Here is a 25,501-nt window from a genome sequence, read left to right as displayed (position 1 = left end):
ATTACACAATTTATGTCACACTATTCTAAGGGCAAGGGTACCAATAAATCAAGAATTAATTCAATAAATATGTATTGGTTAAATATTTATTTTAGACAATTACTCTTTACGTACAATGATTTCAAAGCGCAAGGACAAACAGCTAGATTTGATTATTACCTAACCACGCTTGGATTTCTCATGCGATATTTTACATAGTGGATCACATGGTACACGAAAGGATCACGCACGTAATAAGCATTTATATTGCTTTACGGCTTCATAAACATTTCATAATATACATATATTATTTTACCGTAAATACATAAATATTTGAAAAGTACTTATAGTATTATTGTTACTATTCTCTTAACGAATCTACCATGCAAAGAAAGCTTTAGCATGCTACTGATATATTTATAACAACATTTAATGTTCAATATCATAACACTAAATCGCCTAAACAACATCTAAACAGTTTGATGGTACTACATACAAAACCATCTAATCGTGAGATTCCTATTTAAACATAAGAGCAAACCTCATTAGAATTCATCATTAATCTATAAATGAATGTTCAGTACATATGTAAGGTACAAGCCATTTTATTATTTGCATCTAAATAGCCTAGATACGTAACTTTCAAGTAACATCATATAAGATTAGTATCGAAATGTTATATATGTACAACAAACAGGAGATAAACTATGTTTGAGACTGGCGCGTAGCTCTAATAGGTATGTAATGAGTTTCTAGGTGCTATGAAACAACAACTTTAGTTCCTCTGAACAGATAAAAAGTCAACTTGAAACAGGTAAAGAAGTTTCATACATTCATAAAGAGTTTAACAGGATTTTATGTCCTAAGTACTCCTAAAAGCGTTACAATAATGATTTTAGACTGCCTAGTAACTCCTAAAGCTAAATGGATAACTTATTATATATAAGTAGAATTTCATCACACAACTTGGAATTTAGATGTGTCTAATTGGAATCTCGGGAATATATAATTTAACGATTAACAGGAACATTATAGACAAATAAATTACATGGTTAAAAGATCATGATTGGTACAAAACAATAGTAACCAAAATATATTTAACTTTAAAATCAAAACGTTGATAACTGTGATGCTACCTCATCAGTGCCCCTAAATAACAATTTTGTATAATAAAATATAGTCATAACACAGTTCATGCTATAACATATAAGTATGAAATTTTAAAATTAGTAGTCAGTGAATTGTTAACAGCAAATCTGAGTATTCTTGACAATGAAATAATACAGTAAATTTTAAATCTTAAAGTCCAGATTTTTGTGAGATAAAACAGCCAAAACATTACTTTGGTATAGTCTATTTTTATACATTTTTATTTATAGATTTCTAGTGCAATTTTAATTAAATAAATTTTCGTTCCTTTATCAAAAATAAAATGAAATTAAACATAATAACTTATACCAAACTTATATACAAATAAAGCAGTATTTTTGGTATATTTATACCATATTTAATGTACATCTTTAGTGATAATGGATAAAAAAAATACCATAAAAATGCCTAGAGACACCTAAATTTATACAAACAGACAAAATCCGTCTAATAATATATTAATAATTCATCAAATACTATTTTATAACTATATTACTCTATTATGTGAATAACAAAATGTTAATAAATGAGTTTGCAAATAAAATTTTCATAAAAATAAAATCTATTGCAAAGAAAGACAGAAACTTAATTTAACTTGTCTTTTTAAGCATGTTACTACACTTGAAGTATTTTATTCAAAATTTTATAAATGTTTATAAAATTTCTAAGGTTTAAACACTCCAAAATAACACTGTAAATTTTATCATTCATATAGGATCAGTGCAGAGATCACGAGTGGTTAATTTATATGAGTGATCTTTTAATCATTTTTAGCATGGCATTTAAGATATTCAGCATTATGATAATAAATTCAAAACTGATCCGCCAGCAGATTACATATTTCTTGTGAGACTGTTTCTTTACTAGATCGTACAGTGAGCCTAAACATTTGAGCTTGTTTATTTGGTTCCAATCTCATTAGACATCCTACTTGCTGCATTCTTGTGTGAACTATGCCAGCACACACAAAATTATCTGGATTTGGATCAATTCCATCCAGAAGTTGCATGCCAAATCCAGCAAGTTTTGTTCTTGTTCCTGCTAAATCAATGGCTCCTTGAGCTTTGAATATCTTCTGTGCCCTTTGCTGCTCTCCACCTAAATTTTTCCATCTAGCAAAGAATGATTCCCCATTCATTTCAGTTGGTTCGAAGAATTTATTTAATGTGAGAGGAAGTTTCATGGTGATTTTTTGTGGCACATTGTTGTATACAAAAGATACAGACATTGTGGGAGCATCTGCAAAATCTTCAATGCATTCAGCTGTTAACATTTGTTGAATTTGAGCACCTGCCTCCAATATTGGCTCCATTGGCTTCATCTGAACATTGAGCTTGTGCAAATCAGTCCATTGCAAATCAGGTCGGACATTTTGAATAGGAAACTGGGTTTTATTTCCGTAAAAGAGACCAATTCGGCCCAGATTTTGTCTGTACTCACTTTTGACACCAATTTGTATTAAATCATTTTCGAAAAGTACTCCATTGTTTTTGAACAAAAATTTCTTGATGTTGTTCTGTTGTACTGTAGTTGGACTTATCTTAGAGGTAGTATACAAATCCCCCAGAACATCAAGTAAACCATTACCAGTGGTAGCAGTGTTTCCAGGAGGTGTAGACAAGCCAAGGAGGTCAGCACTGGAACTGTTTGTGTTAATGGTGGAATTAACAATTGGTGCAGGATTTGATGTAGGTTGAGGGCTTTTAGATTCTCTTACATCATCGGGAATCCTTCCTGGTTTCTTCTTCTTTAAGACAGCCAAAATTGATGATTCTCTTTCTGGGAATGCAGGCATTTCTTCCAGAACTGTAGCCAGCACATCTGAACTGGCAACTATACTCAGCTGTAAATATTCTGATGCTCTCTGTTGCAACTCAACATCAGCAGAACGCAAGTTGGAATCTGCACGGAAGACTTCCTGTACTCTATTCTTAATTTCTGGGAATAAATTAACAAGTTTAATGTAGGTAGAGAGCAGCAGAGCTCTAGTTGCTGCAGAGCATAAATGATATTTGGAATGAAGTAATTCAAACTGAACCTGAGGTGAGGAGCGTGTGTCACCTGCTATCAGGTTTCCAAATTCACCAAGTATGTATCCACCTACTTTTACCATATTTTCATGACACGTAGGTGCCTGTAATGCTTCAAATACGGTTTTGGCTGCATAGCCCTGCACCTCTTCTCTGTTGATGACAATCTGAATCACTCTGTACCACACTTCCTCAGACACATAGTCACCTGCAATCCTAATTAGATTGAGGATTACATCTACATACCATGTGAAGTCAGTAGCATATTTTTCTGCTAATATGGCTACTTTGAGAACCATTTCCTCCCTGATGGAGTAATCTGCTGTCTCCAGGTAAGCTAACATTTCCTGGACAATTTCTTCAGCATTAGTCTTATCACACATTGCATACAGCAGGTCAACAGCCTGTTGTCTGACAGACACATCCTTCTCCATCTTCATCGATAGAATAACAACTTCCTGATGCTTCTTGACAGCATCATGTGAATATTCAGAGGTTGCAAGATGGCACATAGATTCGAGTGCTAAGTATCTCAGATTTGTTTCACGGTTACTCAAGAATTGCCCAAGTTGGTTACAAGCCCTCACAAGCAAGTTGGGCTCACTGTCATTATGTATGATGAGGCTGATAGCTTCAAACAGCACAGCATTCTTGGCATTGGAATGTTGAACTTTCTTTGATTTAGGGGGTTCTTGAGCCTTATTGAATATAGTTTCCAAGCATTCAGATAAGCGGCCCCTGACACCTGGCTCCTCTGAAGGTGGAGTGTAGTTTTGAAGTAAGCGTAATAATTTGACAGACAGCCAAGGGGCTGGGACAAAGTAATATGTGTAATCCTGCAGATCTGTGTAGCTGGCAGTGACAATCCTGCTGAGCCTAGCCACAGCTAGTGTAACACACCCCTTGTATTCATCTGGGTTTTTCTTCACCAATGCATCTATAAGTGATGTAGCAGCGGTTACCACACCCATATGTGGGTCATTTAGTAGATGTATTATTCTGGATGTCCACTCACCACCTGGGATTATTTCTGGGCATTTACGGAACAGCCTCAAGAGACACAGTGCTGCAGACTGCTTCACAACATCCATGGTGTCCCCAGACACAAGAAGCTTGGGTATTTCAGTGCCAAAAGCTTCAGCCATGTCCTTGCTGCCAATATTAGCGATGCATTGGAGAGCTAAGTTAACGTGGATGGGGTTACGAGACTGGAGATCGTTCTTAATGCTCTGGATGATAAGCTTAATCAGATCACTATTGGTATTGACCAAGACAGAGATAAAGAGATAGCCTATTTGCTTCTCAGAGTATTTGTTGGAGGAGAGTAAATTAACAGCCTCCATATGACCGAAGTCGATGTCGTGACCGAGAAGGAATATAAACAAGAGTTTGCAGACATACTTCTTTTTCTGGTATCCGTCGAGAGTTTTGTCGCCTTTGAACTTGCTCCTTATGTTAGCCAATTCTTTATTGATCCTCTTTATTTCTGCTTCTTTGCTCTTACAATTTCTTATGTCGGATATGAAAACTGCGAGCCCTCGCATTCCATCTCCCCTAACGGCAGGCATATTGCCAAGTGACTTATCGAACACCAGTTTTATGCCTTTTCTGTAACTTCCGACTAAAAAATTACGACACCGCACTTATACACCCGCTAGTGTAGAGTTCGTGGATAGCTTTATGCTGTGAGTAATAAGTTAACTCCCTTCATTAGAATTCTTCAATCGGAATAAACCACTAAGCCGAGCTTTCTTCTACAACGCCTTCCCTTATTATCTATGAAATTGAAACGTCAGAATGGACGGGCTACTTGTTTATGGATCAATATCGCGTAATCGTGTATTGCAGCTTTTTAATCCTTTTTGTTTGACATGTATATTATCTGTTTATTTATACAATTATTACGATTTATAAAACAATCATTACGTTTATTGTGAATAAAACGGTAAAATAATGTAAAGATATGTTTAAATGTAAATTATTTTTTTTTTTATAAATAAACATAATTTATTTACATTTGTTGTCTATATTCAATTTTACGCAGATCATGATATGATCACATAAAGAGAAATATTTCTCCTGTGTCATGGTTTAATTTCAATCATAATTAAATATCAGATACCTAGATAGGAACAGTAATTTCTATAACAATAGGGAATATGCACATTTTAATTTTATTATTTTAAACCACTTATCACATCGTTTTAACATAGTAAAAAATATAAACAATTTTATTAGTGATTGAAATATTTTTTTTAAAATTATTTAAAGTATCAATAAAATTTGACACATTTGAACGCCGCCATTTTACGCGCTCTTTGAATGACGTCACGTAGCGTGATTTGTATTAATATTGATGATAACTGTATGCACATAAAGGTATTATTAACGTTTTCAGGTTTCATCTCTATTTACATCATGGGAAAGGCTAAATAACCACTTTTTAAATATTTCCAAGAGTTATTGTGCAAAACCACTACTATAAATACATTATATAGTGTTTTTTCTTTTGCAAAAGATGCGAAAATACGAAAAATGTGGTGCAAGATTATAGGAAACAGATATAGTATCTCCAAAATCGCATTAACATTTGTATTTACTGTAACAAACAATAATTTTAAAATATTGCATTGATCATCTACTTCGTTAGGTACTTATTGACTTCTACAACAAATACCTACTATCATTTGAAACACACAAAATGCATTATAATCTATTATAATATTATAAAGATAGGTGAAGATAGGTGATTGGTTGAAGGTGGTAGAACCCATTGTGGTTCGACTCCGGAGGCACTACCGCCACACCTATTTCTACCTAATAACAGCAGTGTTAGGTGATGTTGTGTTCCGGTTTGAAGGGTGTGGTAGGAGACAGACTTTTCCGAGGCGTTCCAGCTTAGTTCTCAGGGGTAGCGGCGCATCTGTGGCCGACCTTAGGTAGGAATATCTAATCCTATCTGGGGTTGATTACATATGTCCATGGGCGGACTGTATGCTCGTCTGCTACTCCTATATTATAAAAAAAAGAATATTAACATAATAAGTTATGATCAGTTAAATATTTCCGAATTGACCTATGCATAAATACCAGTTTATTCATTTTGCATATTTTAGGTAAATAGTCCGATTGTGCTTTGACAAAACTACTTTCAATCATTGTTCTTGATTATTCCTAATAATACTATGTAGAAAAATCGCACTAGGTAATAAATAGCACTGTAGGAATATAGACAAAAACAAATTTTCTCTCAAACAGTTTGAATATCGACGCCGATAAACATCGTAACACGCTATGTGACGTCATTTTTCGATTCGACCAATGGGAATGCGTTTTGCAAATTTGAATTTCGCGCGCATAATTTACATTTTTTGATTAAAGTTTTAAACAATTTAACACGAAATAAAGAAAAAATAATGGTTTAGATGTAATTTCAGGACCGTAATGTACCAAAGAAAAAAATAACAAGCAAATCTAAATCACATGCATATTCCCTATTATACTTTGAAAACTTTTCATTTTTCTAGATTTATAGTCAATGCCTAATACCATAACAATAAAATGAAAATATAGTTTGAAATAAATAGCAATCATACAATTTCATATTTATGAATTTATTTTTTGCATCATTTAAACTTGCGAGCCACGTACAATGCTTCTGTATCTATATTACTGTTAAGTCTTTGCCTACTAAGTAATTTGGTGGGCGACATTACTATAATTTTAGTGCTATTATAGCAACAACAATAATGTTTTTTAATGCTGGTAACATTGACCACAATCAGTCAGTTTTTCAGAAAACATAGGTCACAAGGTTTATTGTAAATGTCGTAATACACGTTTTGAACATTACCTATAAAACACAATTGATATTGCAATGCTTTAAATTCATTTGGGGATTTCGAAGTCATTATTGCATAACATTCCTCTTAGTAATAATGATTTCAATACTGTTTGTTCCGTTGTGAATGGGGCTGGCTGGAGTCAAAGTACAAAATAAGTAATTAGTGAATGATGCAGTCCATATTCTGGACGGGGAGAGTGCTGTCACGTGCTATAAGGAACGGACTTTCGAGTTTATCTAGTGCTGCTGAATTAAATGTTTCTAATAAAAAATACCCATATTTAGTGTCAGTGGTGTGTGGTTTCCCTAAAGACATTGCTAATGGAAGAACGCATAAAGGACAATTCGGCGACGATGCCTGGTTTTCCACCAATTTCAACAATGCGGATGTCATTGGTAAGTAGACAACAATTAATATCACATTCTTTTTATCTTTTCAGTCATATATAGTCATCTGATAAGGTATACAATGGTTGACATATTGAATGATTTGTTTTGTTTACAAATTACTGGAAAACAGGAGTTTGTTCGAGGTTATTCAAGGGTATAGAAGCTGTTAATCCCTTGTGATAATATGTGCTGTAAAAATGTATTAATTTTCTATTCTATTATCAGCTGTCACTCAATAATTATAATTTTAATTATAACTCATTTTAAAGACAAAAATAAGATGCATATCATTGCTAACTAGGAATAAAAAAAAAAAAACTCAAAGAAATTAATTTTGTCAGTAGAATTTTAGAAATAAGTTTTTTTTTACATTTAGTACAAAGTCCATGAGAGTATAGTTTGTTGACTCACACTCTTAAAATTTGAATAGAGCTTATTATGTTTATTGTTAAGAGCATAATATGTCATAGACTATCATTCAACTTTTAATTCAATAGACCATTTAATTATTATAAAAATATATTGTCTTATTGTATTGTATCAGTATATTGTGCGGTTATTTACCAAGATATAATGAAAAAATAAGGATGTAGGTAATTAATTTTTTTTGGTCAGGTTACATCAATGTTATGGAATAATAATGTACTACATATTCCCTTCATATGATGTAAAGATTTTTTTATATATTAAGATAAATATAGATAACCTCCAAGAAAAAACTATGAAATGTAATTAGTAATGTAAAACATAAAAAATATAAGATCCTTTATTATATTCTACACTATATTAAAACTTAAACTAAATATACTGATTTTAAATATTAATATGGAAGTATTGTGATTTTATAAATAATATCTATACTCTGTCAATTACAATATTAGTCTATAGGAAGTTTTTTTATAGATTCAATCTATTTACACTAATATATACTAAACTATTACATATGGTAAGGAATAAAAGGGTTGATAGTTGACCAGTTAAGTTGGTGCACTACTTATCAGTGGAACTTGGATCATGGTCACCTGGTGGTCTCAATTTGTGAAACTTTGTCTTGCCAGTATAGTTGTATTTCAAAATACTATAACCACATCTTTTTACTGTTTTAAATATGGGCAGGATGTTCATGTTTATATTATGTATAATATTACCCACTTATTGTCATTTATATATGTTTTTATATAAGAATAATGTTATGCCTTAAAGTAACATATAAGAGTATATGTAAAGTATACTTTACTATTTCATTAGTGCATTATAGCTGGGCATGTGTCTCTTCACAAAATGAGAAGGCCTGAGATAACAGTGTATGTTGACTAAATGTGGTTTGATAGACTTGACATAATTTAAATAACATCATAGAAAAGTCAAGTCTGAAAAGAAAGTGATTATAAAGAAACCGAGGTGTTTGTCCAATTCTACCAATCTAGATTAGAAAAACTGAAATTTATACCACTAGACCATCAATGCTAACATATTATGTTATTTTTCAAAATACTCAATCTTAAAGCTGTGTAGTTGAGAATGTTGTTTATATGTAAGATATATTCTATAAAGTTTCATTTATAATATAAATGGCAGTGTAATAAGCAATTACTGTGACTGATTATATTTACAAACATTTCACACATGTCTCAGATGTGTTCCCACACATATCAGTTATACATGATATGTTTTTGTATCTATTCATAATATATATTGTGTTAAGGAAAAGTGCATTCAAGAAAATTCTCACAGAGAACTCTGATGGAATTATTATTATTTGTATGAAAACTTGGTAGAAAAATTACGATTTTGCTTTGGGGCCGGGTAGGGTTAAACCCATATCCATATGGGTGATATTTATCCCTCATAGAGACTTAGAAATGAGAAATATGAACAATATTTTTTTTTCTGTAAGTTGATCAAACAAATGTAATAATATTCCTTCATTCCAGCCTTGATAAATATTATCAGTGACAATAATTGATTGTTGTTTGAGAACTGCTTTGATTATAATCTATGTGACTAGACGTATGTATTTGTGCTAAGGACATGATGTATATATAATATATTATTATTTTTACCGAGTATTAAAAAAACAAAAAAATGTATAGATTGAGACTGCAATATGGTAAAGGCCAAATTGGACTAATTGCTGGCTAATGTACATATTAGTTCCATTTAATGACAATAAAGAAATTATTTAAAAATATCACTTACTCAAAGGTGGTAGGCTCTGGTGGCACTACCGCCAAATCTATTCTTATAAATATATTACATAAAAAACTTAAATATTACAATGTAATAAAATGTTTAACACACCTTATGACCCAAATAAACATATTTAAGCATTGCTTGATACAAACATATATTCCAAGGTTAAGAATAGTGATATATTCAACTTTTTTTGTAACCATGGAGTTGTTTATCAGGTGTTGCAGATGGAGTGGGAGGCTGGCGTGCGTACGGCATTGATCCTGGAGAGTTCTCGTCGTATCTCATGAAGACGTGTGAGAGGCTCGTCCGGATGGGACACTTCAAATTGTCCGAACCCGGAGACCTGTTGGCAAAGTCTTATTATGAACTGCTGGAACACAAGAAACCTATTTTAGGTAAGACACAACTGAACAACTTTTTAAGAGTATATGTATATATATATATATATATACATATACATATACTCTTAAAATATTACTCTTATATATATATATATATATATATATATATATAATATATATAAGATATATATATAATATACTATAAATATAAATTATAGATTATAGCCTTCGAAAGTGAATGACTTACCTTAAAAATATTTATTCAAATCAACACCAGTAGTTTCAGAGACTAGTTCAAGCTAATAAACAAAAAAATATCTCTTCGGATTTAAATATCAGTATAGATAAGTTACGAAAAAGTTAATTCATGAAACTGCAGAATTTCTTAATTGTAATATTAAGTAGCAATGTTTATTAGAACAGGTTTGAAACTACTTCTATCAGCCAATGACAATGACACAAAAACTAATTTACTGTAATTGTAATACCGCAATATAAATAACCATTAGAATTAGTTTTTAATTAAATGTTTCCTAATTTTAATTTTTCGTAAATAGAATAATAGAAAGGTGGGCCCTTTTAATATCATTAATAATTTTCGTGTTTGCCTTTTATCTATCTGTCAGTTGCACTATAATATAATCTCTCTGAATCAGTTAGACAATAGAAGTTGACAACATGATACATACCTATATACAGAGTTAAGGGAATGGAACTTTCTTTGCATGAGCCCGACGCACACTTGATCATTTTAATATGAATAACTGTTAACGAACCATATTTTTATGAATAACAGTTGCGTTAACGAAAGAAGAATGCGAGATATGATAAAAAAATATATTCTTTGTTGAGGAAAAATTGTTATCATATTATGTCAACCGTGCGAGACGCGATTTTGGGGTTTGGCATCCTGCAGTTTTTTTCAAGTAGCTGCTTATAAAAATATAAAGTCCTGAATTTAAAAACAGACACTTTTACTCATATGTAATTATTATATTTTTATTTGGGTACACCTAAAACCTTCTGAGATAGACTGGGCGCGTTTGACTCCCGCCTACACTGCTTTTCGTAAGGCAATAGTTTTTTTTTTTTTATATTATAGATAATTTTTCTTAGCTTGTAATATAAAAATCTTGTATTGTTTTTGTGTTTTCCTAGGTATTGGTAATTTAATTGAATGTCTTGTAGTTTTCTGTTCGCTTTTATTTTGTGTTGTTTTTGTTTTTAGTATGCTTTCTGATTGTTCTTTTGTATGCTTTATGATTTTGTCACCTTGTGTAATAATTTAATAATAATTTGATTTCTTTCCAAATTGCTGGCGGGTAGGAGCTATAGTGGATTATTTATTCATTTATATTTCTAAAATTATTTGTATGTTTATTTAGAAAATATATATATACATTTACTTATTGTATTTTTGTCGTTAGATTTGTTTCTTTTTTTTTCTATATTTTATTTATTTATTTTTATTTTTATTATTATTGATTTTGTTATGTCACTTGATAATAGCAATGAGCACTCAACCTCCTACTCTTCTGCCTCAGACGGATTAAGTAGTAACGTCAGCTTCGAAAGTATTCCTCCTCTAAATGTAACACTAGATTCTCATTTCTCAGACGTACTGAAAAATTTCAATGTTGTCCATATAAATGCACAGAGCATTCCAGCACATTACCCTGACTTGTTGTCTACTTTTGATAGCACACATATTCATGCTATTCTCATTTCGGAATCATGGCTTAAACCATGTCTCCCATCTACGGCATATTCTCTTCCAGGTTTTCATTTAATCCGCAACGATCGCACTATGCGAGTCGGCGGAGGAGTTGCAATTTACCTTCGTTCCCATATTCCTTTTTCAGTCATAAGTATGTCACCGCAGGGCGTTTCTGGGAATGAAGCTGAGTATCTCTTCCTGGAAGTCCACCTTTCAAATGCCAAATTACTTCTTGGTGCTTTTTACAGCCCTTCTCTCAGCGTCGATTACTTTACCTGCTTGGACAAACTGCTTGAAGATCATTGTCCTCTGTACGACCATACAATTATTATGGGTGATTTTAATACTTGTTTACTCAAGCAGGATGTCAGATCTCTTAGATTACAGTCCTTAGTCGATGCTGCTAATTTACATTTATTACCTCTCAGTGCTACACACTTTTTCCCCAACTGTGACCCATCTTTGCTGGATTTAATGATGGTTTCGTCATTAGATCACGTTGCAAAGCATGGCCAATGCGCTGCAGAGGGTTTCTCATATCATGATCTTTTATACTTGTCTTATAAAATCCGACCTCCTAAAGCAAAGTCAAAAACTCTCCTTCAGCGTAATTTCAGTGGAATGGACATTGTAAAACTCCGGCATGACGCCGCCGAAATCGATTGGAGTATCATAGAAAGCGCGAGCACTGTTGACGAGCAGGTGGCACTCTTTAATTCCTTACTAGTGCAATTATACGATTTGCACGCCCCTGTTCGTCCAGTTCGAATTCGGCATCCACCAGCTCCATGGCTCACTGACGACGTTAGAATGCTAATAAATAAGAAAAATTCTGCTAAATCGAAATATAAGTCAGATATAAATCTGCAAGAAATCGCTGTAATATGATGTGTAGAGATTTACAACGACGCCATATCCATAAATCGGTTCAGGATGAAGACCCTAGTAAGGTCTGGAAATTTCTTAAAACATTAGGAATTGGGAAATCAACAAAAAAATCTCTTCCGCACAATCTTGATTTAAACAATTTAAATTGTCATTTTTCCGTCACTTCTTGCATAGATGGCAAAACAAAAGAAAATACTCTTAATCACCTTTCTCATTTTCCCAATTAGTCCAGGAGGAATTGGCGCATGAGTACCGAAAACTATTCCACCTCAATTTTTTTATGCGATCCTCTTTAAATTGTTCTACTGGTGAAATAAATGCATGTTGCCATGGGGCAACCCCGTGCCATATTGTTTAAACTGAAATTGTTTAAACAATTGCAAGGAATTGTTATTTTTCAACCGGACAATTTTTTTTTATATTCTTTATTGAAATACGAATAAAAAAAGTCCTATGACTTTTCACGATAAAGTTAATATTTTTAGAGATATGAATTTTTAAAGGTTCGAAAAATCTCAAATTTGGGTACTTTTGACCCATGAAAAATATATTAAAAAAAAATATATATATAAATAATATTTTTTTTTTAATTCTTTATACAATAGTTAATAATATTCTTAATAGAGACTTTAAAATTTTTATTGTTTATACCTGTTTTATAATTGTTAATTTCACGCGCTCACAAGTATGCGCCGCTTACCTTTAAGTATCGCCGTCTCTCTCTATGATAATAACTATGATAATAACAAAAAAATAATATAAACTGATAAAAAAGTAATTTTATTTACATGTTCCGATTCATGCTTAAATAACTTTCGTAAAATTGATTTCAGAAAAAAATTTATGAGAAACAAATTGTAGACAATTTAATTATTAATAACATTGCTCTCTTTAACAATCTTGATAAAGTTAATAGTTTTTAAGATAAATGATAAATAATGATTCAGGACATAGAGAGGCCGATGCAGCGCATGAGTCAGAGAGAGACGGCGATACTTAAAGGTAAGCGGCGCATACTTGTGAGCGCGTGAAATTAACAATTATAAAACAGGTATAAACAATAAAATTTTTAAAAGTCTCTATTAAGAATATTATTAACTATTGTATAAAGAATTAAAAAAAAAATATTATTTATATATGTATATTTTTTTTTTAATATATTTTTCATGGGTCAAAAGTACCCAAATTTGAGATTTTTCGAACCTTTAAAAATTCATATCTCTAAAAATATTAACTTTATCGTGAAAAGTCATAGGACTTTTTTTATTCGTATTTCAATAAAGAATATAAAAAAAAATTGTCCGGTTGAAAAATAACAATTCCTTGCAATTGTTTAAACAATTTCAGTTTAAACAATATGGCACGGGGTTGCCCCATGGCAACATGCATTTATATCACCAGTAGGACAATTTAAAGAGGATCGCATAAAAAAATTGAGGTGGAATAGTTTTCGGTACTCATGCGCCAATTCCTCCTGGACTAAATCCAAATTATTCACTATTTTCTTTTAGTCAATTTTCGGATCGTGATGTCGAGAGAGCGCTACTTTCAATACCATCTAATGCGGTTGGTAGCGACTGCATTAGCCGTAAAATGATCATCCCTCTTCTTGACATACTCCTACCTTCTTTGACGTTCATCCTAAACAGCTCCATTAGTAAAAATTCCTTCCCTTCCTCCTGGAAAGACGCCCATGTGATCCCTTTGCCTAAAAAATCCAATCCATCCGACTTTGCTGATTTTAGACCTATATCCATACTCCCTTTCCTTTCTAAAGTCCTGGAACGCCTCATCCACCAACAGCTTAGCTCCTTTCTTTCTGCTCATGCTCTGCTAAATCCATTGCAATCCGGTTTCCGTCCTGTTCATAGTGCGGCTACTGCGTTGCTAAAAATCACAGACGACATTCGCATGGGGATGGACAATCAGCAGCTGACGGTGCTGACGCTGCTGGACTTCAGCAATGCGTTTAACACTGTTGACTTTGATGTCCTCCTTGGAGTTTTGCGTTCACTCTACATATCTCCGACGGCAATTGATTGGTTTCATAGTTACTTGTGTGGGCGTCGGCAACGTATTCAAATTGATGACAAATTCTCCAACTGGTCCAGTACCACTGCCGGCGTTCCACAAGGTGGCGTGTTGTCTCCACTCCTCTTTACTATTTTCATAAATTCTATTACTCTACACCTCACCTCTCTCTACCATCTTTATGCAGACGATTTGCAAATTTACAACCAAACTAGCCTGAATGATTTAGCCAATGCTATAAATATAACCAACACAGATCTGACTTCTATTTCGATTTGGAGCAAAAATTTTGGCCTCAAACTGAATGCTGCTAAGTCCCAGGCGATAGTCATAGGAAGTTCGCGGCTGATGTCTAAAATTGATTGGCAAAAGTTACCTCCTATTAAACTAGACAATGTTACTATTCATTACAGTAACAAGGTTAAAAATCTCGGTGTCTGCATAGACCAACATTTATCATGGATACCGCAGATTACTGAAGTCAGCAAGAAGCTGTTTGCTGCCGTGAGCTTCCTTCGAAGGTTGAAAAATGTTTTACCTATTCCCACTAAAATAACGCTTGCGCAGTCTCTTCTTCTCCCAATACTTGACTATGCTGATGTGTGTTATCCTGACATTACCGAGGAGCAATTAAATAAGCTTGAGCGTCTCCAAAATTTGTGTATACGATTCATATTTGGACTACGCAAATATGACCATGTTTCTGAATATCGCGCGAAACTCAAGTGGCTCCCAATTCGCCTTCGCCGAAATGCCCACATTCTATCTCTTCTTTATGGCGTTTTATTTAATCCGAATACCCCTCCTTACCTCAAGCAGCGCTTTCAATTTCTTCACTCATCCCATGATCGATCCCTTCGCTCTTCTGAAAACCTTGCTCTCTGTACTCCTTCCCACTCTACTTCCTTCTACAAGAAATCCTTCACGGTAGTGGCCATCCGTCTTTGGAACTCCCTTCCTGTTTCCATACGTACTGCTAAATCCTTATACTCATTTAAAAATCTGGTTAAGTCTCATTACTTACAACTATAACTCTGGTTTTGATAATTACTTCTTCTTAATTTTGTTTATTTTTATTTTTTAATATTATTATTATTATTTTCCTTTGCTATTTTATTTTTCAATCATCTCTGCCATTCTATTTTAGTCTCCTTCTTTTACTGGTGCTTAGTGTATGCTATATTTTATTTATTCCAACATGTTTATGCTATCTTAGCCCTTTAATTATATTTATTATTATTATTTGAACCTTACCTATTTTTCTATTCATCCCTACTATAACTCCTTACCTAAAGGTTGTCTGGAAGAGATCGCTGGTTAGCGATAAGACCGCCTTTTGTATTGTCTTTAAATTAGTTGTTTATTTTTTATATGTATCTTCTTTTATTGGGTACAATAAAGAGTATTTGATTTGATTTGATAATTATTACGTTACACACACAAATTATACTATTACATCACTCTTGCTTGTTATTATATGAATCATCCAAAGTTTACTTCGCATTGAAGTCACAGAGTGGAGTATGTTTTAGGCCAACTTAGGCTTTTGGACCTAAGCACTGGCACATAAAAGTATCTATTGGAAGTAAGGAAAATGTAAATATAGAATCGAGTTCATTTTATTACATTAAAATTCTATTACAGCCTTTAAATACAGATCGTATCTAGTTAAGATGTAAAAAATAAAATATAAAAGAGAAATGTTCTCCTCTTATTCGCATGTTACTTCTTTTTTCTCTGTCCGTCTGTACGAGCTAATAATGGCAACGGCTAAATTGATTTTGGCAAAGCTCTCTGGACAAGTTAATGGCCTTCATAGTTTTTGTTCTCATTCTTGCTTCAAAATAAATACATATAGGTATGTATTAAAAAATTGTGCGGCCGGAAGTTATTTAATACATATTAGGCAAAGATTAGTATGATATTAGGTATGATTAATTATATCATATGATGTATCTTTTCTAAATAGTATTTACTTAGCTGTTAAAATGTAACACAACAACACTTATTTGTATTTGACGTAGACATTTTTATTATCAATGACTAACGTACTTGAATTGTAATTGCCTTGAATTCATATCAACTTTATGAGACAATTTTTATTTGCCCAGCGATATATTTGTTGTTGACTTTTTATATGGACTCTTATCTTTATCCTTTCTAAGGAATAGTAGATGTCTGAAATGTGGAATGACGTATCGCATTCCTTGCTAATATGACACTTAACAATCAGTTCAGTTATTGTATTAATATCTATGTAATAGAAATTACAAGTATAGACTTAACGTAAAAGTGCATTGTAAATCACTTCTAGTAACTAAATATCTGATTGGAGGTAGTACCAATGATCACTTTATATTAATTCTTCATTAATTGCCTTTACACGATACTAAAATCAAATATTATATCAGGTAGTATCCGACGGATTGAATAGTATCTAGACTCTAGTGCACTTAAGACCTAAGTCATTGAGATACGACGCTGAAAGCAAATTATGACTATCAGTTTTAAAGCCGCTTAAGTACAACCTAATACTCAGAAAGTTACGTAAGACAAGATAAATTATAAATAGAACATTGGTAGATTGAATTTACATAGGTATTGTTTTATAAATGTAATATAGTAAGACCATACTGTGCATAGCAATTAGCAACTGCATAGGAATGAAATCAATGAACCCTTGTGTAGAGCTTTTCTTATATGAATATAATCCAATATGTTGTTCTTATAACGTAGACATAGGTTGGCGACGGAGTCGTAAAGTACAATTCCGGAGAGTTCTTCTATGTATGTTTAAAATTATCAGACATCCATCGGCAAAAGGCGAAAGACAAGCCTCTTTAAAAGGTGGTGCTCGGTTCATTTCGGCAGAAGATTGTTAGACTTAAGTCTCACGTAGACGTAGCCTTCTGCAACATTTGCAGCCGAGTAGTGATATTCGACATTAACAAAACTTGCGTATCCAATAGACTAAAGAATCGAAGAGTACTCATATCTGATTCCGTTACAGGCAGCAGTACAGCATGCGTGATGATCCTAGACCGCAGCGAGAGTATAATGCGCGCGGCGAACATCGGCGACAGCGGCTACATGGTGGTCCGCGGGGGTCGCGTGGTCCACCGCTCGCACGAGCAGCAACACTACTTCAACACACCCTACCAGCTCAGCCTGCCGCCGCCCGGACACGATAGAAACGTGCTCAGCGATAGGTGAGTAAACATGAATGAAGACGACTTTCTTTGTGTAACTAATCTATATTTATGAAGGCGACTTTCTTTTGTACAAGTGTAACTAATCTATATTTATTACTAACTACAGACCAGAAGTTTACATACCACTATCATAAGGCATAGGAGGCACAGGCATACCTCCACAGTGTAATGATGAATAATTCTCTCACTTTAAGCGCGGTTATATAAGTGACTTTTTGCATCTATTCAGAGGCTTGTTTTGTGAATACGCGTTTACTACTAGCGCGACTGTTTTGGGCAACATCGCGACTTCTTGCGTTTGTATCGCTACTGAATTGCTGCAAAAAATATTCGCCTGTAAACGCGGTAAAATATATGTGCATAATATTAACTCTTAAGTACCTTAAAAGTAAATAAAAGTCCGTGTAGGCGAAGTCATGCGTGGAAGCTCGTGTTTTAAAAAAACGTGTACCAGTACGTTCTGTTGGAATATGTTTGTTGTTTACTTCTTAACATCATTTACTTATTAACGCATGATTGAATTCGTGCGTTAATTGCAGAATTATCAGCTAGTTATAGACGCTATTAGAAGCAAAGCAAAAGGTTAATTCAATAGAGATAACAGTAAAAACATGTCTTCAAACGTTTTTGATTAAGTTCCTCGTACACGTCAACATGTGAACACTTTGTTTCCTTTCGCAGGCGTAGGGATGAGGAAGGAAGGAAGGATAAATAAAGTATATGTAAAATGTAAGAAATGTGTGTTTGTCGTATCCGCACCCAACTCTAAATTAAACAAGAGTACGTTTACCTGAAGCCGATCACAGATACTTTACGAATGAATAAAGTAGTATATACCTACATGAACAAATAAACAAAAGAACGAGGAACAAATAAGGAACGATTACTGGACCAGATAAGCTTCCAAAAATATTCATGTCTACGAATAATTATGTCCATAATTGCCCTTTGACACTGATATTTTTAAACTAATCAGTTAATAGACTTTAACAGTTAGTAGTAGATAAGCATAAATTGGAATAGTAATACAATGTAACGGTTGATCTAACCGTTTAAAACTAATAGAGCTTGTCGGTTTGGGCACAAACGCAGGTGCGTGAAATCAACCATGATAATTTCGGTTGAAACTTCGAAAGTAAACTCAAATCATGTTTTAAATATGAGTCGCTTAAAATATCTTAATTCTGTTGTAACAAAAGATATTATAAAAAGTATATTTTTGTATAAAATATTATAACTTGAAATTTGAATATTAAATTATAATTAATTATAATTACTACACTTAGCTACTTAATGCGTTTTACATAAATTAGATATAATGTCGCTCTCAGTAAGCGCAAAATGATGTTACTCGTATAATAATTTCACATTACAAAAATATTCTGTAAATTAATTAAATATTATTTCATTGCTCATTTTATTGTATGGAAAAAGCCTGAATAATCTTTGTTTCATATTTTCAAAGTCCAAGTCATTGATTCTATTCATTCTAGTTTATTGTATAATAGAAATAATGAAAAAATATGAACAAATAAATTATGTTATACCTTCAGGGTTATGCCGACACGGTCTTAAGTTGTAATTCTTACAAATATAGTTATGAAATAATGAAATTACGCAAATAATTTTATTTCATTTCGTAATTCTTTGCACTATGATGTTATGGTTTCTAGTTTCAACATTATTTTGTACGAGAAGCGTAAGGTAATATTGTTATTTTTATCAATAAGAACTTCCACATGACCACATCGTAACGGGTCATGAGTTAATTAATGACGTTCTCATTTGCTTATATTGCACATACAGATGTAGTGTCTACAGCGTCTGATTAATTGACGTAAATAGCGAAAGATATTTTTTATCATATTCCCAACAGCATGGCGCTGCACGTGTGCAACTAAATCCGACCTAAAATAGAATAGTATAATAATAGATTGTTTAAGATGGTAGTACAAGTGTGGTTAAACTGGGGACCTCCCCAGTGGTAGTACTTACCACCGCTACACCTATTTCTATCGTAAAGCAATACTTACTTACAATTCGGTGGAAAGGCGGTGGAAAGGAAAGGAAAGTGGACTAGCTGACTTATTTATGAAGCGAACATCTTAGTCCTCAAAAATGGGAAAGTATCGACAATAAATGGCAAGGCACTCACACTCGACTAGAACATCTCATATGAGCCAAACCAAACAAGTTTGCAAATTGCAGCGGATGCAGTCATATTGATATTTTATTCAAGTCGCGAAGAGGAAAAAGCAAATGACCACGCTCTTTGCAACCGTTCAGCGGTTTTGCTAGGACATCTATTGTCAAATGTGCATAAGTGTGCATAGCAGCACACGATATTTGTATGCTAATTGACGACCGCCACACTTTACATTAGTTTCGTTTATTATGTACGAACACGGTTTCTGCTTGTTGATTTATTTTAATACACGGAGTTTAAGAACTACGTTCTACACAACGTTATGTAGGTTGTAGAACAATCGTTGCTAAAGGTGATTAAAATGTTAGCCTTTATAGATATAATACTGGTCTCTGTAGCAAGGCTTTGGCTATGTTAGCTTATGAGCGTTTTACGCTCTCTACAAAGTAGATTGTAGTGAGGGAAAGGGTTTGAGATGATTTAGGTACAAGGTAGATTTTTAGTAAGAGTTTGAATAACCTTTGTAAGACTACCATTTGTAGTTTGTAATTTGTATTTTGGTTATAACTTATAATTCATAATTTATTCGTTAACTATTTTTAAAACGTTACAGCCGCACACTTTTTTTACAGTTTTCTTGTTATATGAATAATAGAATCATATCATCACTGGAAAAGCTAAAGTAACACGCAAAAGGGCCACTTTGAATTTTTATCCCTTCCAGAGACGTTATATAAACTCATTTGTAATTTCACCTATATTATGAGATTTAGATACGTTTTTAGGGTTCCGTACGATAAAACATTAGGAACCCGTATAAGATCATGCGTCTGTGCGTCCGTCTGATTTTTGTCATAATTGAGCTTTGGACGTGAACTTACTAGGGCCTCAGACACGGTTAAATATGGTTTTAGAGTATAGAAGAGAACATAAACGAAATTCGACAAGTCACAAGACTCTAGTGCCTAACCGAGCAGCGGTCATGTGCTCATTCCATAGGCAACGTTGTTGTATTTCTGTGTGCACTAATATTAGAGTTTTTAGTTCGTTGGACATATGCCAGGGTTTAACGGTCACGTGAAACGTTTAATTTACAAATTTGTGTTTATTTATATTCGAAGAAAAGGAATACATTCCGTAATATTTGAATGTAGAATTTGGGAACATCATAATATCATGTATTTTATGTTTATACCTACTAAACGAGTTGGGGAAATAATAGATAGGTCATAAATTTAATGGCTTCTACTCGGTCTGATGGTAATTTTCCCACATTATTTTGGATTTATCACTACTGACTACTGGGCTATAATGGGCTATATTGATGGCTTTATTTATCGGAGCTTATTTACTGATGTATTTTTTACTGATAATGCTATTTATTGTAAGATAATTTATATCAGTTTATAAAAAGTGTATGTTTATGCTAGATATGAAAGTACCTACGTTAATGCAGTAGGTATGCAGTACGTAGCTACCGCAAATACTTAAGTAGGTATCCTATACTCTTGGTGATAGATTACTCCCAACCTTATGAGTTGTACAGCTTCACAACAACTTGACCTCGTTGTGTGCGCCATACTCAGCTTAGTATTCAAAGCCGCCGCAGTAATGTAGGTACTTTGTTTAACTATTCAGCATATTGTCTCCTATTATGAACATCTTTATACTGTTGAAAACTTGGCATCCGCACATTGTCCTGTTGACAAAAAATATTTCTTGTCATATATAAATGTCCTTCGAATAAATATGTAATGTATTATTTATGTTGAGAGTTTTTCTGCTTTGTCGATGTTCAAAAGATGTATTTCTTACAAAATTGGTAGCATGTCTGAACCTAGTTTGAATAAAATTACAAAAACAACATTTATTTAATTTTAGTAACGATCGATTATAGAAATGTGCAATTAACCCCCATATAGAGCAGAAGTGTTATCGGAGATAGACGTGCTTTACTGCTTTTGAACACTAAGTTATAAAGCCTCGTATCAGTGATTTTCTCTTACCAGAACACACCACTTCATAGAACGAAATTATTCACGTACCTACTATAAATTTATATTTTACACTCAAATGCATGTGTACTAAAAATGCTAAAGTGGCGGACAACTACTTAACAAATCACATTTAAATTGAAGTGTAAATCAATATCACCATAAACTGATAATTCTATGAGATGTATAGTCCGCGCCAAACTTCAAGACCGCTCTGATGTTAATGCGCGCAGGAGTCAGAGAGCCAATGGGATCGAACACGACTATAAGCATATACTCCGCAGCAACGTAAGGGTACACTAACGCAGCTATGTAGTACTGTGTACCCGTGGGTGAGAGCGTGCAGCGGACGGGTGCCGGAAGGAGTCCGCGCTGTCTTCGTCCCGCTAATATCTAATAATTTTGGAAGGTGGTAGAACATTTTGTGGTTCGACTCCGGTGGCACCACTGCCACACCTATTAATGCCTCATAACAGCAGCATTGAGCGCTGCTCTGTTCTGGTTTGAAGGGTGTGGTAACGGAGACATACTTTTCCGAGACGTTCTAGCTTAGTCCTCAGGGGTAGCGGCGTACCTGTGGCCGACTCCAGGTAGGAATAATCCTATCTAGGGTTGATTACAGATGTGGCGGCAGTAGCCTTTTACCATCAGGTGGACTGCATGCTCGTCTGCTACTACCATATTGTAAAAAAAATATCTACAATTTGTTATTGCGACGCGACTCGTTTCTATATTCGGAGCGGACCAGCAGTTGGGCGCGGACTTTACCTACATTTGTATTGACATTTATTGCGCTACTTGTTCCAGGCCGGAGTCAGCGGAAACGGCGGAGTTCCGCGTGGAGTGCGGCGACGTGATCCTGGTGGCTACGGACGGCGTGTTCGACAACGTGCCGGAGCCGGTGCTGCTCGCGGAGATGCGGCGCGCGCACGGCGGCGCGGGCGACGCGCAGCGGCTGCAGGCCGTCGCCAACAGCATCGCGTGGATGGCGCGCAACCTATCCTTCGACGGCTGCTACATGTCGCCGTTCGCGAAGAGCGCCAGGCAGAACGGCATCGATGCTATCGGTTAGTAGCTTCCCAGCTTACTTTCGGGTCTCAAAAAGGGGTGGCAAGTGACTTTGAGATATTTATAAACAACTTTTAGCTATGTAGGTTTCCTCAGGGTATACGAATACTCGTATTATTAAGCTGTTAAAGCAAGTGATAGGTTACTAATTGAATTGGAGATACGTGCTTAATATTCAAACCATAGATACCTATTTATATTTAATTATAATTGACTTTTATGTATAATAAAGTAATAAGCACGAACAGAAACTGTGTTGTGCTTGTAATGTGGAATTAATTCAACCTAAGCCTTATTTGAGTGTTTTTTTTTTCAACTTTACTGTGTACTTATACATCTGATTTGACGATAATCTCCCATAAACTTAAAAAGGGTGTTATAGCAAATTTATTTAGAATTTATTATAACTTGTTACGAACAGAGTGGCGAGGGAAACTTATAACATAATACTGTATTTGAAACCGTTACTTTTTCGAATGAAGTATCCATTTAAAAACATTTATTTTTGAGTCACATTATAATAAAATAACAATTTTATTTTTTTGCAGGTGGAAAACCAGACGACATAACGGTGCTACTCGCAATCGTAGCGCTATGAAGATGTCATGTGATCTATGTAAATTGTACACACGAGGTTTAGGAACCGTTTTCAAAATTAGTTGTAAACGACGACACCAAAAATATACAACTTTGGTAATATTAGTACTTTCACTGAATCATAGTATTGTAAACTACTGAGTTGTATAATAGAACCTTATTTCAGGAATTAAACTTACAGGAACAAAGATGTTTCTCTTTTGAACTGTTTTCATGTATAACAAAGGAATTTTGAAACGCAAATGTAACCCAACAAAACGAAATTTACATAAGGGGTTAATACTCAGATTATACAGTTGACGTCATATTCAATTTGGTCGTATATGAATTGAGTAATTTATAATGTTGTGATGGGATTATTAAAATCAAAATGAAACATATTATATTGTAATGTTGCGGACTTAGTAAATTTGTTTCGATGTAGCCGTAGCAAGATCTGAATATGATTTGTGATATGATGACAGCCTAAACACTAGTCACTTTGGTGATATTGAGATGTGTGTTCGTGATTGACTGTCATATTTGCTTGTATCACAAAAGTTTACGCTTCTGTGCACGATGTCTTGCAGTCGGTCCTTGTATTATAGAAAGCAGAGAAAGTTAGGTTTTAGTAAGGTTAAACTGAATTAGCATGTATATGACAAGTATACTAATGTTATGGAACTAGCAAACAGATATGCAGTATGTTTAATAAGTCGTCACTGTAGTTTATGGTTATCTATTACTTCTTAACTCCTTAAATATGGCTGGAATCCGGAAACAGGATTGTAATAGAGGCGTTGTCTGATGATTACTAACATAACACGATTGGTTACGAATAAACATTTAAAAAATGACATAAACAGAGTGTAGATGCGATACCTGCATATTTGTCGCCTCGCCATAACACGATCAAACCGTTTTTTTTTTGCATTTAGCGCTACCTTAAATGGAAGTTCGTGTCTATTCACTCAGTTTACTACAGTACCGTAACAAATATTATGACTGTTGCCACGCAAGGCGGGTAATTACTTCCGCGTTTCAAGTCTACACAAATATTAACATTGAACTTTTGAAGCATTGAATAAGAGCTCGGTTCCACTGAGAGCTATTAACTATTTGTTAGCGATACTATCTAGGGAAAACAAGCGCAGTAGCTAGCGGAGCTTCGAGTAACTTGCTATATATTTATCTCTGTCTACATAATAGCTACTAGTTGGGAACTCATCAATGGGACTGAACCTTTAGTCGTATCCGTTCTGTCGTGTGCTCGGACCGTACTGCAAAGATTAATCGTACGCAAAGTGTTAAAAAGCATTTGTTAATTGCTGTTGTATTCAGCTTAATTGTTCGTTGCGCAATTATAATTAACATTTAGTGAAACAGCTGAAACGAGTGTATAATTGTTTGAGTATGATGATATTTTTGTTCTGTGTTAAAACATGGGCTTTCATTTCACGGTGGGTTTTAATCAAGAGTATTAATGTGTAATGTAGCATTGTAATGTATGGATGTCGAATATTTGAAATATGGCAAATAAGCCGCGCATTCAGTACGCATCGCTCTGCAGTATTGTCACATATTTTACGTCCGCATTCTATTGTAATGTTTGAGATCAATAAGTATGTTAATATGCAAATGTTCGTACAGTTAATGCCGATCAAATTGTAATTCCGAGCTATTTCATTACACACCAATGCTCTTGGTCAATTGCCTGAAGGATTCAGATTCGACTTATTGATAATGTGTTTGTATGGGATTGATGTTTGAGATGTGATGAACAGTGACTTTTTATTGATTATTAAATATATGTAACTGACGATTTTATGTAATTTTCAAACGTTTCTAAATAAATTGTGTGTGTATTGGTGTTTGAATGAAGACTGATTACTAGTTTTACTGTTGTTGTTACTGTGAACTTGTGTTACAAGACCATATGT

At 33.9% G+C, this 25,501-nt stretch overlaps 2 protein-coding genes across 2 annotated transcripts; one reads left to right on the top strand and one right to left on the bottom strand.

Annotated features, from left to right (window-relative positions):
• Positions 1–55: 55 nt before the first annotated feature.
• On the bottom strand, positions 56–4,951 carry AP-2alpha (adaptor protein complex 2, subunit alpha). Its single transcript, XM_073093142.1, has one exon. The coding sequence runs from the start codon at positions 4,724–4,726 to the stop codon at positions 1,940–1,942; it is 2,787 nt and encodes a 928-aa protein (XP_072949243.1). The 5' UTR covers positions 4,727–4,951; the 3' UTR covers positions 56–1,939.
• Positions 4,952–6,924: 1,973 nt separating this feature from the next.
• On the top strand, positions 6,925–23,772 carry LOC140757438 (protein phosphatase PTC7 homolog). The gene is made up of 5 exons (XM_073093140.1): positions 6,925–7,398; positions 9,804–9,983; positions 17,576–17,774; positions 22,725–22,984; positions 23,534–23,772. The coding sequence occupies exons 1-5, from the start codon at positions 7,170–7,172 to the stop codon at positions 23,581–23,583; spliced, it is 918 nt and encodes a 305-aa protein (XP_072949241.1). The 5' UTR covers positions 6,925–7,169; the 3' UTR covers positions 23,584–23,772.
• The last annotated feature ends 1,729 nt before the right edge of the window (positions 23,773–25,501 follow it).

The sequence above is a fragment of the Epargyreus clarus genome, unplaced genomic scaffold, assembly GCF_041222505.1.
Source record: "Epargyreus clarus isolate Ecla_fem2 unplaced genomic scaffold, WU_Ecla_fem_2.2 ptg000004l, whole genome shotgun sequence".
Lineage (NCBI taxonomy): Eukaryota > Metazoa > Arthropoda > Insecta > Lepidoptera > Hesperiidae > Epargyreus > Epargyreus clarus.
Note: the sequence above shows the minus strand (reverse complement) of the source record. Positions and strands in the feature narration are given on the sequence as shown.

Bases quoted from the DNA above. Each gene is read 5' to 3' on its own strand.
- LOC140757438 (XM_073093140.1), top strand. From the start codon at position 7,170: ATGATGCAGTCCATATTCTGGACGGGGAGAGTGCTGTCACGTGCTATA. The intron at 9,984-17,575 runs GTAAGACACAAC...ATTCCGTTACAG, and splicing joins ACACAAGAAACCTATTTTAG to GCAGCAGTACAGCATGCGTG. The intron at 22,985-23,533 runs GTTAGTAGCTTC...ATTTTTTTGCAG, and splicing joins GAACGGCATCGATGCTATCG to GTGGAAAACCAGACGACATA.
- AP-2alpha (XM_073093142.1), bottom strand. From the start codon at position 4,726: ATGCCTGCCGTTAGGGGAGATGGAATGCGAGGGCTCGCAGTTTTCATA.